General features: G+C 31.7%; 1 protein-coding gene across 1 annotated transcript in view; it reads left to right on the plus strand.

Moving 5' to 3' along the window:
- LOC112688641 (nephrin-like) overlaps positions 1–21,715 on the plus strand; it is a 576,118-nt gene that overhangs the window by 433,846 nt on the left and 120,557 nt on the right. The window contains exon 3 of the mRNA XM_025561937.1: positions 18,535–18,743. Coding sequence (XP_025417722.1) covers positions 18,535–18,743 — 209 coding nt within the window. The remainder of the gene's footprint in view (positions 1–18,534; positions 18,744–21,715) is intronic.

Raw genomic sequence — 21,715 nt, forward strand, 5'->3', positions numbered from 1 at the left:
TGGTTAAAGAAAATTACTTACACGCATAAATAAAAAATAAAAAATCCATTGCACACACTGTACACAATATATTATGTATACTATTATTTATTTCACTCGAAACTTAAAATCAATTAATAACCATTCAACGTTGACTTAAATTTTTTTTTGCCATTTTTGGTTGATCGAAGTATACACAAAAAAAAATAGTTTTCTCGTTTTCTTATCAAAAGGTATATAAAATATATATATATATGTATATTTTTTTTTCTAATGGGTTAAAATTTACTAAGATGAATAAAGTAAATTAAGGAACTATGTTACGAACATTCAAATGAAAAACACGGTATGTTTAAAATGTATTTTTTAAATGTTTACTAGTTTTTAAGTATATTAGGCGGTGCACTAATGTAATATCATTGTAGGACATAACATTTAGATGAACAATAACGCCCAATCAGTTTAGTAAATTAAATATCAAACATGTTTTTACTTTCTAAAGTGTAAATTCTGTTATCCGCGTCGACCCAAAAATCACACGAAACTTCAGAACTTTGTAGTGAGTACATTAGTTTGTAAGTATTTCCACAATTATGTTGTAGTAGTATAATCAACATTTTCATTTCACTTTGTGGAGGTTATGTACAACTATTACGATATAATAAATAACCTATATATTCCTTTTTTTAATATATTATAACTGAAATATATTTTATACATATTTAAATATCACACCGGGTAACATCGATTTATTGAAACTATGAAACTATCAAAAACCGTGTTATTTCCAAGTTTAATTAGTTGTCCAAGTTTAGCATTTCAATCAGGTAAGAGTGTTTGATTTATACAAATTTAATACTCAAGTTACAATTAAATACTGATACGATATGCTCAAGCCGTCATTGAAATTAAAATTATATGGTGTTGCAGTAGATATAAACACAATGTTACTTAGATAATCTTTACGAGTATTGACTTTGATTAATGACACAGCTCAACATTTTATTTACTTTTTTTGTGTATTCAATCACTTAAATAATCAATTTAAAAGGTAATTATTAGAATAATTTAGTAATTATTTGTAATTATTTACTATAAGCCAGAAGAAAATTGAAAAAAAAACTCTATAAATCCCTTTTCATGAGTTTATGCTTCAAAAATTAATAATCAATCACTAAAGTGAGTAACGATAAAAATTATTGAAAAATAAATATTAACTAAGTCACTGAATAATAATATATAATCAATGATTCTCAAAGACACCCTTCTTAGTTATTGTACCTACCTAAATGTAAATCCACTTTAATCGTGTTAGAAAAAATTGTTTTTGAAATGCAACGTGTTTCAGTGCAGATATTTTATTTCAAATTAAGAAAAACTATTGTTTCATTTAATTAGTCAGTGTTCTCTTTTTATTGCACAAATAAGTAGTGTTACAGCTTATTTTTATTTATTTATTTTTTCGTTTTAAAATATAAGGTTTTTTGAGAAATAAACTTATGAATAAAAACTCAAAAACAATGTATTTAAGTGTCTGTTGGTTGTTATTTAATAAAATAATTCGAATAGTGTATAACTAAGCCGATTACAATTAAATGTGTATAAAATGTTACTTAAAAAAAATATATTGTTGTATATAATCAGATAACTAAACGATAAGTTAAAACTCTAAAGTTTAGTTTTTTTTCTAAGTCAAAAGTTAAAGTTAATTAAAATTATATTTTAAAATGAATATCGAAATGGGCCGGTTTTTTTTTTTTTTACAAAAGTTTGGTTGAAGTGTAAAAAATAACTGTTTTCTTTTTAGTTAACTGATATGTACAGAAATATGAGTATATCTCATATTGATTTTCTTTTGTCCGAAATAAGTGAAAATTAGGATTTATAGAAATTTATATGACAAACACTTGGTATTTGATAAATTAATTTAATACACAACTGTTATTCGTATGCAATCAATTTCTTGAAATGGAATTAAACTACGGTGTAGCCATTTTATGTTTTGTCTATGGATTTTTTGTACATAAAAAAAAAAAAAAATAAATAAATAAATAAATAAGTAAAAATTTAAATAAAAAAAACATACAACATATTGTTAATTTTAGGTATTTGATATTGCAATATATATTTTTATATTTTCATATGATATACTATCGACATAAATGCATATCAAAAATAAAAAAACTGCAGTATCTAATAAATAATTAGTGACCAAGCTTGTTTAGTGTTACAAAATAATTTATTCATAAAATAATATTTAAATAAATCTGAATAATTTGTTCTATTTTATATTCATTTTTTATATTGGGATTTCATAGAATTTTTAAACGATTTTTGATTATCAAAAATATTCGCAACTTTTATTTTTGCTGTCAATTGAATAATTTTATATTACTTTACACTTATTTCGCTGTCGATTAAAAAGGATAAACTTTCTTCGGCTGTATATTTTATATTTTTTTCTTAGTTTTATAAACTTTTTTTTATCAAGTTCATGATTTTTGGTGATGATGTAGTAGCTGTTTAAATATATTTTTAGCTTTTATTTTTTCGAATTTTTGAAATATCCTATAGTTAAAATAAACTATGCATAAACTGCAGAAATTAAAATAATCATATATGTGTAGATAGAGTAAAATATTTTTTATACGAAATTTAACATTTATCCAATTAATAAACTATATCGTATAAATGTTTAATAATAGAAGGTTCTTAGATGAATAACAGACTTGGGTAGTATTCCGAATATAATATTCGGAATACTTTTTAAATACTTTTTTTGAAAGTATTCAATAAAGTATTTTGAATACTTTATTTTGAATACCGTTAAATCATCTCTTTTTTAAACGATTTTATTAATTCTCCATCGTATCTTGTATAAGCTAATATCAGATATTTATTATTGTTGTAAACTATAACTATAATGATTATGTAATATAAAAATACAATAAAATAACATATATTTAGTCTTTAATTTTAAATATTTCTGTTGAGTGGACATCTATTATTTTTATAGTATGAAAACTAGAAGTATTTTAAAAGTATTTGGAATACTTTTGAAGTATTCTAAATAATGTATTAGGAATACAATTTGTATAAAATATTTAAATACATATTCGGAATACTATTTTTTGTAAGTATTCGAGTATTCATTCTAAATTTTTTTTAAAAGTATTTCACCCAAGTCTGATGAATAACCACTACTTACCGCAACCATACTATATAATATCGCTTAAAGAATAAGGAAAGGTATTGCAATATTCTAACTTCTAATATCTACTAGTTGCTACTTTTTTTTGTAACTTCTAGTAAACACATATGCATATACACGTATATATTAACCATTGCAATTTTAAAAGTTAAAATTAGCTAAAAAATAAAAATAAAAACATATACACACCTTCTATTACTCTATTCAAAGTTTTAAAAAAAAAATATACTATACAAGTTCATTCATCGATCAACGTGAACAACATAATCCATTGTACGCTTGTACAATTTAGCATGTTATTAAAATTTTTATCATAGGCCATTAGATTACTTCTTACTTAAATATGATTATACAGTGTGGCATATGGACTCGACAACCTATATCATCTAATATATCACTAAAAATACATAAATTAATTTCAGTTTCATACATAAATTACAAACTCCAAAGAATCAAAATTTGTTCTCCCTAAATTAACTTTTGGAAATGCTGTACAGTAGTCTATACGTTTTCCAAGAAACTACCTCGATATGTTTACTTGTAAAAGCTCGTTTTTTCGTGAGTTATTTTATCAAATTCTCTTCCACGCAGTCATCCGTTCCGTTAATGCTCCTCTCTACCTGTTCATCGGAAAACAAGACACGCACGACGGTTTTCCACATTGAGATGGGTTTATCGTGCAGTGGTTCTCTATAAGGACTGCTTTTCAATCACGATGAAATTGCGAATAACGGATGTTGTATCTTGCGTAGCATCATTCAGCGTCGAGCTTAAGTAATACGTTTATAATCGAACAACTACGCGACTATATAAACCAGTGTTTCTTAACCGTTCTGTCACAAGACACTGATATGTCGCGGTATTAGTCCAAATATGTTACGAGATATATTAAACGACATACAGTTTAAATTGATAGTAACTATCAACTGTTGATATAAAGAAGCGTATTAATTTATTTGTTGTTTAAAACATTTCAATTTGAAAATTCCTATTTATTTATTTATAGTTAAAAAAAATTTGATACACAAGTATATTACAACGTTACAAAGGATTTTTGTTTAAAATTTATTTAATTTCTTTATAGTTATGAAATATTTTAACAGTGTTTTGTCTTAAAAAAAAAAAATAAGAAACACTGACATTAAATATTATAATACAATAAAAATACAAAGGGGGAGGAAGAAAAGGGATACTTACAGTACGAGTTTGAAAAAAATATTGTATATTTTATGATTGTCATGTCGATCATAAGACTTTAATTTGGTGTTTTTTTTTTTTGGCTTTACGTGAAATTGCAAAACGGCTTCGTGCCTATGCCTATGATAATTTTCTCTAAACAGTGTGTTCAAAATTTCAAAAATTCGCGGGGACCGGGGTTCAAGGGATCGGGTGTACCCAAGAAAACTTTTCGCCACGGATGCATTTTTGACGCGTGCTACACGAAGCGTCTTTCGAGGTAGACGACTCGTAACTACCGCACCAGTTAGTAGTAGTATTAGATAGTTGTTAATAGTTAGTAATAGTTAGTGGTCAGAGTAATGAAAACAACACCAACAGCGTCGGTACCATCCCACCAACAGTATTACTAGTAGCAGTAACGGTGATGATAGACGTAACTACTAGTTTTGTCGGTACCGCAAACACAGTGTTCTGCCGGTGAAATAACGTCGTTGGCTGTTTGTAAGTTATTTGTGCATTACAACAAGGCGCACGTACAAAGCGCTGCTCTGTTGGTGAAAGAATGGAGCTTGTTGCGTGTGGGGTGAAGCGCACGGACACGTTGGGAAGTTGAATGAAGAAAATAGGAATAGATAGACAGAGAGAGAATTTGGGAAAAAAAGAGGGAAGTAAGATAAATGGGGAAGGAGAAGTAGGGTAAGAGGAAAAAGAAGGAGATAAGCGAGAAATATTTGCATACCAACAGGGTGGAGTGCGGTGAATATGTTTTCAACGACGCAAAACGCTTAACTGCTTGAAATAACGTTTAACATTTTGTTTTTACTACTCTCTTCCTTTCACTCTCTTTCTGTCTTTCTCTTTCTCCCGTCGACAACTCTGACTGTTGTTCATTATCATACGTTAAACCACCCGCCAACTCGATGTCGAGATGAAGAAGATACTACGGCGATTCTTTCATAATAATATTATACTCGTTCTCTTCGTTTAGCGGCTTAAAATTCGTCTGTTAGCATTAAAAACAGTTTTTACCGTGCTATTGTCATTTTATATAATAAGGCACTCTCATAGACCATTCTTACTTATTTCCACACGGTTTCGTATACATCGCATGTGAAACTATTGCCAATGAAACCAAACTATGACCGTCCAATCGACCGTTTCGTTGAATTAAGGAGTCGAGTATAGGATATGTATTTCCATTTCATAATATTACTTCAACGGTTTGAATAAAACAAAAGTATTATTAGAGATTTTATTATTTTTTTTTTTTTTTTTTTTACCCAGTCTATTACACATGATTTCATACTTTATTATCACATTGGTTACGTTCATATAAGCATGAAAAATGACTACGGTCGTATTAAGTTTGTTGTACAGATAAGGCATAAACGATAAAATGTTAGTCGTTTACTGTACGTTAAATGTTTACTGTATATGTACAGTTGACAATATCAATCATTGTAATAAATCTAATTGAAACGGATAAGACGTTTTAGCTTCACATTTTTCGTAATAAATAAGATAATAAAAATATTAAATTTGTTCAGTAAATCAAAGTAGAATGAATCAACGTGATTTCCTTTCCATAAAAAGATTTTTTATTTTTATTTTCCTTTTTTCTGAGTAAGTTTACGCGTGGTGTCGGTGATAATCGGTAAAGCCGTAGCAAGACGAATACCAGAAGAAGGGAAAAAAAAGAAAAGGAAATTAAATTCGTCTTTTATTATCCTCGCCGATCAAATGCAGAGTATGAGGGAGAGGGGGGGCGTTGAGAGTAAAAGATGACACGTCCGGAATATTATCTTGGTTAGGCCTTCGCTACCATCGTCGTCACTGCGACGGAGAGAAAAGAGAACCCGCGAGAAACAGCAATAATAATAAACCAGCGCAAATAAGAAGATTATCCGTATTCCGGATAAAAGGGACTCCGGGGACAATTCGAATCATGGCGACGGCAGAGAAGTATAGAGTAAGAACGAAAAGAGAAAGAAAGAAGAAAATGGAGTGAGAGAGAAAGTGCACGCATAGTGACTGCGAGAGGCACGTAAAATATTGTACGTGGACTGGGGTTTTATTCTATTATATTACAAAAAGCGATGGGTGAGGCGACGTGTGCGTGGTACACCTAACACGGCTAGATTAATCAACTTTATTTCTCTTTTTCCCTCTTCTTGTACATATTATATTTCTTTTGCTACTAGTGTAGCGGAAAACGTACATACGAGAGTCGCGTGCCCGTGGAAATGATTTTTCCTCACCACCGTCGAGCCACGCTACAGTAGATGAAAGTTTTCCTTAACGCAAAAGCGTACCCGCGCGCTATGGGTGTGGTGCGGTTACGTGGAAACGACGACGTCCGACGATTTTGGACAGTTGTCCTTAATAGTAAAGATCGTTACGTGGGTGTGTGCTGATGGCAGCTTTGGGCAGTGTATGAAGGTAGTTGGTCAAAGAGATATGAGAAAAAGGGAGAGAGAGAGAGAGAGAGAGTGTGAGTGAGAGAGAGAGAGAGAGAGAGAGAGAGAGAGAGAGAGAGAGAGAGAAAGAGAGATACCAAAAGTAAACACGTGCTATAAAATGACGTAAATCAAAAACGAAGGGGGAAAAAAAACTCTCCCTCTCTCGGATAGTAGTCATTACGTGTGGTTTCATTAGAAACGTATTGTAAAACCTTATATGATGGTGTATACAGCGGTGACAGACGGAGGAAAACGCGTTAACAAAAAGGCACGTGAGCATAGGGACGCGGTACAGTTGTGACACGAAGAGACGGGAAAAACTTTTATTGCTATTTCATCGTACAAAAAAACCCGTGCGTAAACACCGATGCACTTGCGACGTGATGGATAATTGACCCCCACGTGACTCGCGGAACGTCAAAATCGCTCCAAGACAGCGGAATCGCGGGGTCGGTGCAAACAATAATCGTACCGTATCACGTATTAGACCGATCTAAAGTCGTAGGGTTGGTGCCGTCAATATATTAAAATATTTACAAGTACCTTGTTCTTCGATCAAGTGGTAACAGTCGGCTTCTCATCCAAATCCAAACGGTCGAACCGCAATTTGGTCAAAAAATTATATGTTAATCATGCCTTTTGTAGTAAACCTAACGATGTTGTATTTTTAACGACTTGGAACAGGATATGTTGGAAAATGTTTTTTTGTGTTTTTGACAAGATTGTGGTTATAACAAGACGTAGGTAAATAAAGATACTTACTATTATTATTTTATATTATTTTTTTCTTGTATGCCTTGTGCAAAAACGATAACGCGTTAAAAATGTGATTATTTGTTTGACCTTTTTTTCTTCTTATGTTCAACCCGAGTGCAATATAACCTTACCAAATCAAGGTCGATTCGTCCATCGTACAATCGACCGGTGTTTCCGATTGTCAAATTTAAACTTAAAGCAAGTCGATGCCCTACTACAACTTGATACAGTTCAATCGCAAGGCGTCGGTAATCCAGTTTGTTTCAACAGAATCCCGAGGACGATGCTGATGAGCATATATCGCACATGTGTTTACGGCCGTTTGATTTTCATTGAAATTCTTTCCCTTCACAAAAACTATTTAACTGTTTTCACCGAATGCCCTCTAATGTTTCGTACAACCATCTAACCGGAGTACAAAACTAACCTCAACCCCCTTCTCACATCCTCGCATGCGCCACACATAATACTGTGTAGCAATATGGATGACATAAGATATAAATGTATACGTTTTTTTTATTTTTATTATATCCGATACGCAAGTCCGCGGACATTTCCGTTTAAACGGCGTGCAGTCGGCCGTAAAATTGCGCGTCTACGCTGACGAAATTTTTCGAATAATAATTAGTTTCCTTCACCGCCATTAGACGAGCGGCTCTCTTCTGTCATCATCAATCATCGGAAAATGAAATTATCGATTATATTGAAGTAAACGATCAGCACCAAACGAGTTCTAAGAGGTGATTTTTTTTTTTCGAACCAAAAAGATGAATAATTAGAAGAAAAAAAAGGAAAAAAAAATGTTATTAAAATTAATCATCAAATTATAACTTTAATAGTGAATCGTTAATAATGACTTTTTTTAGAAAACTATAGATCTTCAATAATTTTAAATTTTACGGTCCTTCTAAACACTGTTTATTTTATAAAAAACACCTTTTTTTTTTATTATTTTACGTGACGTTTTATATGTTATATTGATAAAGCATTATATTATTTTCATAAACTACTTTTATAAAGAAAATATGCAATTCTTATCCTTTAAATTAATATAAAAAAATTGTATAGTAAAAATAATACAATATCAATTAAAATTTGAAATGTATTAATTATACTTTCTTTAATATTAGAATTGCGAAATCACATTGTTTTAAACTTAGAGTTTAATTTTAAATTATCAACTTGATTATTTTAATCAATGGTAATCAAACCTATCTGATTGTAGAGCTATTTTTTAGTTTTAAGATATATTTTTTAAGTAACTGAATAAAGTTATAATTTCGATGTTTTACTGAAAAACTATTTTTTTAATTAAAATTATAGTTATTAGCATTAGATGATATAGTCATTGGTCATATAAATAAATGCAGTTAAATTTATTTTTAAAATATTTTAAGTAAAATTTTAATGGTAATTGTATTATTTACTTCAGCCGTTTTAATGTATATCTACAAATTTAATAATTTCTTAAGATCAGAAATAATTTCCAGCATAATCTAATAATTATTATGTGTTTTGCTTTGCAAACAATGTTGTACAATTATCGTAATTCATTACTCACATGTACATAAGAAACATAAAGAGAGATATTAAGTTTAGAAAATTAAAAAATAAAATATCCCATTTTAAAAACTGAACTTGTAAGAAAATCGTGTTTGAAATATTTGCATATATTATTATAATGCAATAGCACTGTTGAATACCACCATTGAATTATTAATTCGTGTGAGAATGAAACGTATTATTTGTAATCCGGATGGACGAAATTCAAAATAATATTCCTAGTACAGAATGGATTTTGATAGTAAAAACAAAAAAAATAAAATAAAATAATTATAACGATATCATTGGTTCTTTTCAAGTGATTACGTAAAATGAGAATTATAATATATTGAGTGTTTTTCAGGAATGTCAGTCACGCAAAAATAATTGTTAAAAAAAAACAATATAATGTAAAATCTATAGGTCGACCAGCAAGCGACGAGCATACGACTTTTTCAATTGCACTTTTTATTACGTCGTCATGACGTTGAACAATGTTGAACGCGAACGGGACGGTATGCGCATTAACATCGAAACCATTTCACCGGAACATAATTTACTAATATTTGTTAATATTGAACACCACTCCATACTATTGCCGGGACTTGTCGTTACATTCATTCGTCGGTCGCAACAATATATTATTGCGCGTATTATAATTTTTTTTCTTCGTTACAATGTGTCTAATAAATTCGAATCATTGCTGCTCGTTCGGCCGTTGCGTATGGTTTAGTGGCGGTGCTCGAGATATACTTGGCAAGAAAAGCGCTGAAAACGGCTCGAGAGCGGACGGGATTGGCACGGTATGTAAGGGTGGAGAGGCATCGAGAGGCAATAACGCCCAACACTTGTTGTATTGGTTTTACGCATAGGAAGTCCCTTGGCAAGCGTTCCGCGGCAATTCAAATTAAACGCAACAATACAAACACATATTATTATTCGCATAAACATTGTGTTTCCGAATTCAAGACGATGGTTTTGGTGACGATTTATTAGATAAACCCCAGTCTAATTTGATTCGTTTTGGCGTATCGGCAAAACCAGTGACGGGAATAATAATTAGCATTTATACGATTAATGGCAATTATTATTAAGCTCTACGTGCACGCGCGCAGACAACGGGATTCATAAAATATGTTGCGAAACGTTCGCACGTAAGATTTTGGGAAAAATCGTCTCTGTGTCCGTAATATTTGATTTTAAAACACTCGCAACTAAAACACCATCTCTCTTTTTTTTTCGTCGGAGGAATGAGTATAGAATTATCGTGCATAACATCAAGTTCTTAGATTCTTATGGATTGCAGTCATTCAGCGGTTTGTCGATTAAAGCATGTATTTCAATTTTAAACCAAATTATACGTTTGATTTTATTTTATTCTTTAATTTTTCCATTTTAACTATAAAATCAGTTCCGCGATAGCCGTCGTTCGACACGCACGTGCGTACAGTGCGCTCTAAGTTATTAGTCATTACCGTATAACTTGTTCGTTATTATTAAGATGGTTAATCAAAGATGTAACTAGTGAAAAATTCTTTTCTTTTCTCTTTTAACTAAAGTCTCGTGCACAGTAAACAAACGTAATAAATATTTGTCCTGTTTAATATTGTCAACGTCTAGTAATATTCAGTGTTCTAGTGCATACGGCCTTATCGGCGGGCGCCTCGGCGGTCTCGATATTATATAAAATAATAATATAATTACGCTATCGCAATCCACCGTCGTCTTCAATCATGCTTATCGCAAATATTGTATTTATTAGAAACTCTTTAATAATAATTACATTCTATTCAAATCAATATGAGTATCAGAAACAACAACATCAATAAGAATAATAACAAAGATAGTAAAACGAATAACACCGTATCCCCGTTAAGAATTAGTAAAAATAAAACCTCCAACTCATCACTAGATACAAGTAATAATCAACCAGACGCAGGATGGTCTGTACAAATATATAAAAGAAATCTCTCCAGTTCTTCTAATTCTGAACCAAATTCTCCACGTGAGCAACCTCTCAAAACAAGAAAAAAAATATTTACGACAGCAAATCGTTTTGAAGCTTTCGCTTCAAACAAAGTTCAGGAATCTAACCAGCTGAAGGATCAATCCGACTTATTGCTCAATGACTCCACCAAAAATAATACCACTAATATGCAGACTGCTTGTGCAAATGATCCACCAATTATTTACAAGTTGACATCTCTATTACACACTAAAATTAAAGTAGAGGAACCTTTCAAAGCTAAAACTATCAGCCAATGTCTTAATTGTCAAAACTACGGCCACACCAAAACGTACTGCGGCTATCCACCACGATGCGTTCGCTGCGGCGCATGCCACCGATCATCCGACTGTCCAAATCCAAGCGATGCTCCACCATCATGTGCACTCTGTTATGGGAGCCATCTAGCCTGTTATAAAGGTTGTGCAATTTACAAGGAGCTCCAACGACGAAAGAAACCTACTACTAGTAATAATTTTTTTTTTGTCAGATAATATTAGAGATAAGTCATCAGTTGTAAAAGACAGCCACCCTACTAATGATACTAACCCGAACCCCACCCCATCCTATGCTCAGGCTACTTCAGGCTAATCCTCAAATCAAAATCTGCCCCCACCTTCAGCTGATATCAACAAAACAATAACAAGCTTTCTAGAGGATTTTAAATCTCTAATAAATCCTTTAATATCCTTACTAACTAAAGTAATAACTAGTCTTCTAGGTAATAAAAAATGATTAATAACATACACGCAAATAAATACCTTTTAATATTACTTTTCAACGCAAACGGCCTCAAAAATCATCTAATTGAAATACAATCAGTACCACAAAACAATATTGCATTAATTACGGAAACACATCTTACTCAATACTCTAATGTATATATTCCAGGTAACAAATTACTGAAAGCCAATCATTCAAACAATAAGGCTCATGGAGGAGTCGCTATACTAATTAAATCCACCTTATTATTCCAAATTCTTCCCAATTTCTGTCAGAACTTCCTACAGTCCTGTACAATTTTAATTAACAAAAATATTATCCCAGTAACAATTGCTGCACTATACTCATCTCCAAAACATAATGTTACATTTGCAGGCTTTAATAACTGTTTTTGTACTTTTGGCAAAAATTTTATAGTTGGAGGCGACTTTAATGCCAAACACCAAAGTTGGGGATGTCGAACAAATAACCCACGTGGATTTGTCTTACGTGATATTGCATGTAAAAAAAAACTTAAAATACTTGCTCCCCCTGGCCCTACTTACTGGCCAACTTCTGCTCAAAAAAACCCAGATATACTTGACATATTTGTGTCGAAAATACCATCTAATTTATTTCACTCTACTGATAATATCTTGGACTTAAACTCGAACTACTCTTCAGTAGTATTAACACTTAACGAATATCCATTAACTCGCCTGAAACCTCCCAAACTCTTCAATGCCACTACTGATCGTTACAAAATTCATGATCTTGTTAATCAAAAAATAAAACTGAATATAAAACTAAAATCCACGAATGATATTGACTCAGCAGTAAATAGCTTCACAAACATAATGCAATCAGTGGCATAGTCTACCACCTCTGAAGCAAACCATTCTTTTTCATATCAACCTTCTTTGCCGAGTCATATACGGACACTTATAGTGGAAAAACGAAGAGCAAAAGCCCTATATATACGACATCGTCTCCCATCTCTTAAACAAAAATACAATAAATAAGCTAACTCTCTCAAAAATGTTTTATCTAAAAATAAAGATAATTCATTTGCAAATTATTTGATAAACCTCTCAACCAAAGATGGGAGTCACTGGAAGGCAACAAAACAAACCCTCCAATATAAAGCCTCATCACCCCCAATCAAAAATCCAGACGGTAGCATTGCTTCTTCTGATGCTGAAAAAGTAGAACTATTCAAAAATCATCTTCATGATATTTTCCAACCTAACTCCGAAACATTCTCACCAACCACTACAAACTCAATACAAATGTATCTTGACTCTCCTATCCCTATATCTCAACTAGTAAAACACTTCACGCCCAGTGAAGTCAAATTCACAATACAAAAATACTCACTTAGGAAATCCCCAGGATTTGATTTAATTACAGCAGTCACTAGATGCTTACCAAAACGTGCAATAATCCTTCTTACCCACATCTACAATGCTGTCTTAAGACTCTCTTATTTCCCCCTTCTCTGGAAATTCTCTAAAATTATCCTAATCCCAAAACCAAACAAACCACCAGACTCCTTAAATTCTTACAGACCAATCAGTTTATTACCATTTTTCGCCAAAATATTGAAAATACTTTTACTTAAACGTATCCTTTCTATCATGTTTGATAAAAAAATCTTACCTGACTATCAATTTGGATTTCGTGCTCAACACTCGACTATTCACCAAGTCCATAGAGTTGTCGACGCTGCCTCCTTTGCCCTCGAAAAAAAACGTTACTGCACCTGTGCCTTCCTGGACATATCCCAGGCCTTCGATAGAGTGTGGCACAAAGGTCTGCTATTCAAATTAAAACAATTCCTACATCCAACATACTACATCATACTTAAATCATATTTCGCAGACCGATACTTCCAGGTCCATTATGGTTCTTTAGACTCTAATATAGCAGGAATTGCGGCAGGTGTTCGGTAAGGCGGAATACTCTCCCCAATTCTATACAATATTTATACATCCGACCAACCGACCACGCCCAACACATTAGTAGCAGACTATGTGGATGATAAAGTCATAATATCATCCAGTCCAGATCCTATTATAGCCTCCAAAAACCTACAAAATCATCTTTTATTAATGGAAGATTGGTATAAAAAGTGGCGTTTTAAAACAAACCAAGCAAAATCTGTACATACTACATTTACACTTAAATTAGCACCATGTCCAGAGGTATCTCTTTTTGGTACTCAAATCCCCTCATCCCCAAACGTTAAATATCTCGGGTTAACTATTGATCGCCGTCTTACCTAGACTTACCACATCAAAGCCAAAACATCACAATTAAACTCCCGTTTACAAATGCTCAAAACCCTAATCGTCAACAACAAACACTCAAAACTAAATATTAAACTACTTCTTTACAAATCTCTCTTAAAGCCAATCTGGACTTACGGCTTAAAGTTGTGGGGCAACGCAAAAATTTCTAATCTAAATAAAATTCAACGGTTTCAAAATAAAATACTAAGAAAAATTACTAATTCTCCATCATATGTATCAAACCACTCCCTGCATAAAGACCTAAACATGAAAACAATTCAGGAGGAGGCAAAAAATTATTATAAACGTTTCCACCTACGCCTAAACTCTCATTCTAACGAACTCATAAAAAATCTAGCTACATTAACCATCTCTGGCAATCCTCCTCTTCGCCTTAAGCAAAAATAGTGCAAAGACCTACTTGATCCATAAATCAAAAAAAAAATCAAATCAAAAAAAAAAAAAAAATCAAAAAAAAAAAAAAATTAAATAAATAATAATAAGGTTAACACAAAATAATCAAGACGTAAGTGTCATCGGTGGGTGGCTTCTTTATTCATATTTTCATTATTCGTTGTCATTTAGCTCATACTCTTATTGTGCCGTTTGTGTATAAATTGTGTATATTATATTAATAAAGAAAAAAAAAACTATAAAATAATATTCCATTTGTGGTTGATTATTGTTTGAATAATAAATTAAGTATCTACTCGTTATATTCATTTTTAATATTAATCAATCCATAACATATTACATTTTGTCGATGAATGTTCATACCATTTATTCATTATCAACGGCTTATCAACTTCAAAACAGCCATTCTAACCCTCGATTCATTTTTCCGATAATGATTAAAATAACTTTTCATTTTTTCGTTGGCGTTCTTGATACAGACGAATATAATAATAGCATGACTTGGGTTTCACATATTTGTCACGTTTATTAGTTAGTTAGGTTCAAAGTAATTATGATATTTTATCACTTTAGCAGCATTCTATCCATAGTTATAATCTTATATATAATTTGTTTCATTTCCATAATTTTATCCTGATAAATGTACTGAATAATTTATTTATACATGTACTTGAAATATACAAATAGGTCATCCCAATGTTAATCTCAATTGAATAGTATACGTAATTATTCAAATGATGTTATAACTATAATTTAATATACTATTTTGGGCTCAATTTTTTTTTTTTATTATTTTTTCTATTTTTTAAATATCTGTCATCCGTCCACTTAAATTTCAACTTGTTTATAAATTAGTCAGCCCATCTGCATTTTTCTATCGTTAAATTATAAATGATACAGAACACGAATTATATTACTCATTTCAGAAATTCAACATGTGTGTATAATTTATGTGTGCTCTTTTAATGACTTTTTACATAATTTATTGTTTTTTTGTAAAAAGAAAAAACAATTAATGCAAATGCACCATCTTCACCCTTATCTTGTCACTATAGCGCAAACATGTAAAAAATATGACATACTGACATCCAAAGGACCACGTATATAACGAATTTGCAAGAAAAATAACGTTAATGTCTTTGTTCATCCCGAACTCATGGCACAAATACATGATGTTCTTTTAATGCTTAATAATAAATTTTTCCTCATTGTTTCAATTATTGAACATGTTTTAGTTTAAGAAAAAAAATCCCCAGAAAAAAGTATTATTTTAAAAATCGAAATACTTATACGAATTTCCATTTAAAACTCACAGTACAAATTAATCGTAATGTCTAGTAAATAATGATAAAAAAATAAAATAAAATGTATAAGATTTTCAGTTTAATCTTTTATCGCTGACAAAACTGCTAGACCGATTCCTACGAAATCTTTTGTTGGTAGCTTCATTAATGTTAAAAAGCACACATTAAGACCAATAGCACACGGTGATTTATATTCAGCTGGCATGCACATTTTTGGGTGGCACCGGCTCTTTGTTCACAGTTCCGTCTACTAGCGAGAGGACACGTCGACTAATGATGTGTAATCATAGTCAACAATGTACAACTGTCTTCCTTACAAAAAGCTTATCATAAATATAAGCGCAAGACTTGGGTACTTAGTTTTTCTACCAGAGTTTAGAATTTACGGAACAATAATGAACATTTTGTCGAACGTTGGATCGTCGGTTTCCGAGATACATGATTCTCTATACTATTATTATATTGAAACGTTACTCGGACAAAAATCACGGGATAATACAATAACAAGAGCATTTCTTTCAGTTTTAATTACATCCAATTGGTCGTCAATGGTTATGCGAACCGAAAAGTTTTCTGTGAACTGAAAACAAACAACAACGGAAAATAATTAAAACATTTTTTCCTTTTGCTTATTTTTTTTTTTTTTTTTTTTTTTTAATTAGGTAATATAAAGTATAAAGGCCTGCGCTCAGTGTACGTACGATTATGTATATTTTATGAATCTTCCTCAACTACATAGTAAATCAAATGATTCATTCAATATAACAATCTTATTCACAAAAGATATCATAATCTTCCGATTGTATTACAATCGTATACAATTAACGGTATAAAATAATTTTTGTACGACTACTATTCCAGAAAGAAAATTAAACTTTTTCTTGCTTGCAATCGATAATTATTGTTTTTTTTTTTTTTATTTATTAGAGGTTATACTATTTTAAGTTACAGTCCTCATCTAAACTTATAAATAAATATCATGTATAGAAAAAATTAAATGTTGTATACGAAAAGTTATTAAAAGTTTGAGAAACTGAATCGTAAGGTATAAATCCAAGTAGTTTACCGTATTATTTCCATGTATTTCACTTGTAGTTTTGACCCATGAAATCATTATAAAATTGAAACAAAATTTAATATTGATTCATTTCTTCAACGCTTTATAAACGTCAATCAAATTTAATGATGATTCATATTTATCATTTTCAGTATAAAACGGTAAAAAACGTTTAATACGATTATAAATGTTATTTTTTTTTTTATAATTTAACACATTTTACCAACTACTTATAGTATAATATACCAATTAGTATTAAAATTTAATATTCAATATTATAAATAGCTATTCTTCGTCTTGCATTAAAGAGAATATATTTATATGTTTTACTGAATTTTAAATTTTTTTTCATATAATTACATGCATTATAACAATTCTTACATTGTTTTTTAGAATATGATATTTAATTTTTGGCCATAAATATTTTATCATATTTCATTTATTAACTTATTTCTTTAATTTTGTTTTACATAAATCCACATTATGTAAACGATTGTTTTGATTCAAATTTTAAAGTGTATCTGATAACAGTATTAATTTCTAATCATGTTTTCACTTTCGATACTATTTTTAATTTGATAACTTATTCTTTTTCGTGTTGATACCGATTTAATTATTGAGTAATCTACGGGGAACCCGAAATCTTGAATCTTATAATCAAACTAACACGTTTTGTTCGACGATGTAACTAAAAATATGTACGTACGTATTAAATACGGGTAAACATTTCGGAAAAAAAAAAATGTTTAGAGCAACGACTTCACAAATAATATCCTAAAGCTATGCTTAAAATTTAATACGTACTTTAATGGTTAAAACGTATAACTTATCTCATAGCGCACGTGCGTATTTTTAATTATAAAATAACATTCATAAATAGGACGCGCGGTAGCGATGACCGATAAAGTGTGTAACGTAATGGTATTTATACTTGGAGCGCATCGACCGCGGTCAGCGGTGAACAATGCCGTTCAAATAATAAAGTTTTGACAAGTTCTGTACCTCTCTCTCACCGTCCGAGCCGAAATCGTCGGTGTTACGTGCCACTGGATCGATATCAACTCGAGCAGCTGAAGATGTGTTATTTTTTTAATTAAAAATGAGATTTTAACTTTTATAATATGTTTATTTTACAATCCAAAGTGTTGAAAAAATTCTGATACTAAGTGACGTGAAGTTTCTTACAGTTTTGTGACTAGAACTCATCTATTTCAGGTGTACTGATTCCAGGCCACTTTTATACGGTTCGATTCGCGTTATAGAAATTGTTTATTTGATCTTTTTCCGAAATAACTAGAGTTACGCTCTTGTTATTATTGATCTATTGGCACTATCCTTTGGTCTGATATTTCCGGGAATCTGTTTAGACTTTGTTCTCCGATATATTATCATTTCCTTTTAAAATGCTACATAATACTTTCTGACTACGACTAGTTTAAATATAACAAGATCAAAAACACGTTATATAATAATATGCATTTTAAATAATATTTGGTAGCCCATAACATCGGGTACACCTGTGGTCACGCATGCGTTTCGAGCGAACGGCCGTCGGCCACGCAATACGTCACGTCAGCCGGAACCGAAGTTTACGCTCACACGGTTGACTAACCTCGTTCGTTTTGCTTTTTGCAGCGTGGACATCCGAGACAAGTTTACGGACCCGAACAAGTCCCATTGGAAAGATCACATGTTGGAGGGCCGGTCGCACTTCCGCATGCTCTCCGAACCGGCTATGCTGACCATCGATAACGTGTCTGAGAACGACGCCGGCATCTACAGGTGTCGGGTAGACTTCAAGAACTCGCCGACGCGCAATTCCAGGCTCAACCTGACGGTCATCGGTAAGTGTACACACGATTTCGTTCTTATCGCTTGCTACCCGTCTCACGCCGAGTCCGAAACAATGCGAACAGGGTCCCGTGCATGAGAAGATTTCATGACGGATTTGGTCCATCGGGCTAGGTCCTCGGTTGAATTCACTGATGTGAAAATAAATATCCGCTACTTTTCATAGATCAAATTCACCGGCGAACCGTTAGTTAGCGTTTGAAAATCGATGACTTTTGGGCTGAGAACCAAGACGTTTAAGCCGTTCTGAAAGATCTGTGGATTTATACGACGGATTATTTCTGGTTTAACGGTTTTTTATTGTTACGTTCTCAATTTGTGTTCATATATTTTATACTTACAATTAATTGTACAATTGATATAATAAAAAATAAAATAGTAACTGATAAACATAACAATTTGCCTTGAACAAAAAAAAAAATAGTTAATAGGCAATGTCGATTGATGGTCGATTACCATTAGATAAGGAATAGGAAAATGAGGCATAAGTGGTTCAAAAACTTACTCCACAGATGGGACTTGTTTGATCATATACCATTATTACACGAATTGAGCCAATATGAACCAAATGATGTTGTTTGGCAATAATAAATAATGGTTTCTTATTAAGGTTGTCGAACCGGGTGTTTCTAGTTAGCGGAGAAGAGAGAAAATTGATCCGTAGGACTAAATCCTCCGAATTTTCATTTGCAACAGACTGAATACGTCGGATACCACACACGGTAGGATTTTTTAGAGAATTCAGTCCGCCGCAGACCAAATCTGCTATGAAATCCTCTCGAGCACCAATTGGCGCAGTGGGCACGCGTAGGTAGTAGGTAACCCGACCGTTTTGATACGCGCCCCGACGACTGGCAGCGTGAGTTTCCTCACGTTTCCGTACCAGACGATTCGAATTTTGAACAAATGCCGAATTCAGTGCCGTGCGATTCCGTTTTTATAAATTTTTCAGCGTCTGAGACTTGTTGTTACGTTTCGTGACCGTACGTGTAACGGAGAAACGCGATCGAATTGTTTCACCTACACGTGTACCTACCTACCGTTCTGAATTCCATGGAGAATTTTTGTACCCGGCATCGTTCGCTCGAATAGAGAATTATAAACTTATTGGAAGAAGGTCGAAATAAAATATGAAGCCCTATTCCTACTTGATTCGTAATACATTACGTGTCCCTCGGTTACTTCGAAAATAATGCTAAACCATTGTACCGTTACGATAAAATACACGCTTGATAAGTAAATATGAATAATATTCTTGATTTGACTTTCACGCCGGGATACTGTTTTGTTGTACGATTGTTTAAATTCAAAACTATCGCGCTACTAATTGTCGTTCTCTATGTCCATTCAAATGAGAGGTTAGATATTCCTGTCGGAAACAAAACCATCTTTGAGTGCAATCAATCAATTATCTAAATTATTTTTGTACAAAAATGAAAAACAATATTTCTAGAAAATATATAGATATAAGTAGATTTAATCATATTTCGAGCGTGTTGAGCATTATCTAAGATAAATTGTTGAGTAATCTGATGTTATTCATCTAGATCAACGGTTCCCAAACTGTGCACCGTGGTGCCCTAGGGGCACCACGACCACTTTATAAGGGAACCACCGTCTACGGTTCATAACAAATAGTTTAAAATGTATAAAATTGTTTTTCCTTATTGTTTTCGTAAAAACTTAATAGAAAATAATGTAATATTTTCTATTAGAGCGCTGCACGGTCCGTTTTTTTTTTTTTAGACCGGACAGGACTGATACATTTTAACAAAGACCAGGACCGGAGCAGACCGATAAAATAAAATTGAAATTCCGGGGTTTTATAAATGATGTGGGATTCGAATTTCTAGAAATATAAACATAGTTATCTCATATTATTTCGTCGTTATCATTTCCACAGAATTGGTATATATAAATGTCTATAGATTATTAACCGATAGTGATAATTGCTTGGTTTTTTTTTTCTAATTTGTATACATTTGGAAAAAATACTGAAAACTCAATGCAGGTAATTTCATTATCTCGTGTCCCCAGCATTATATTTGTAGATCTGTATAATGGGTGAATATTATGTCAACAACAAGACTATAATAATTATTATAAAAAACGCGATGAGCTATTTTTGTATCCCAAAACGTTATAATCTAAATTAAAATAGTATAATATTATGAAATTATTTTTTATTTTACTACGTCATATAAATATATAAAATTATATAAAGTAAAGATCACGGGACCGGAACGAACGAGACCAAATTTGAATTGAAGACGGACCAAACCGGACCATTTTTTTTTTTTTAGATCAAGGGACCGAACCGGACCGAACCACATAAAATTACAATATGCAAAGACAGAAAAAGACCGGACCACGATCCGGTCTGGTCCGGTCCAGACCGGTCTAGACCGGACCGTGCAGAGCTCTATTGTCTATTGTATAGTCAGTTATTCTCATTTTAACCTTATATTTTTATGTAATAAATATAATCATAATAACAATCATTTTTATTTATCTAATTTTTAAGTTTAAAAATGCATTAATTTATAACTAAGTTAAATTTTATTAAAATTAATAAAATCGGTTATCAATAGATCTTTTTTTGTTTCTATTTTTAATGTTATTCATTACCAGGGCACCGTGGCTAAATTGGGTCCAAAAAAAGGTACCACGAAAAAAAAATTTGAGAACGACTGATCTAGATAAATAAATACGTGTCTATTTATTTAAAAAATTCGAAAAATTTAATTTGAAAGTTAAAAACTAACAAAAATTTTAAATTTATGAAAATTTAATTAATGTTATTAATTTATTAACTTTATAATTAATTACTTTTATTTTTAAAGTTAAGTTGCTGCAACATATGCTTAGTTGCATTATTTAAATCCTGCTTATAAGTATTATTTTTAAGAGTTGTTTATATATTTAATAAATAACATTAAATTAATACTTCCTAGTGACTCTTAAA

The sequence above is a fragment of the Sipha flava genome, unplaced genomic scaffold (assembly GCF_003268045.1).
Source record: "Sipha flava isolate LNK unplaced genomic scaffold, YSA_version1 3_pilon_pilon, whole genome shotgun sequence".
NCBI lineage: Eukaryota > Metazoa > Arthropoda > Insecta > Hemiptera > Aphididae > Sipha > Sipha flava.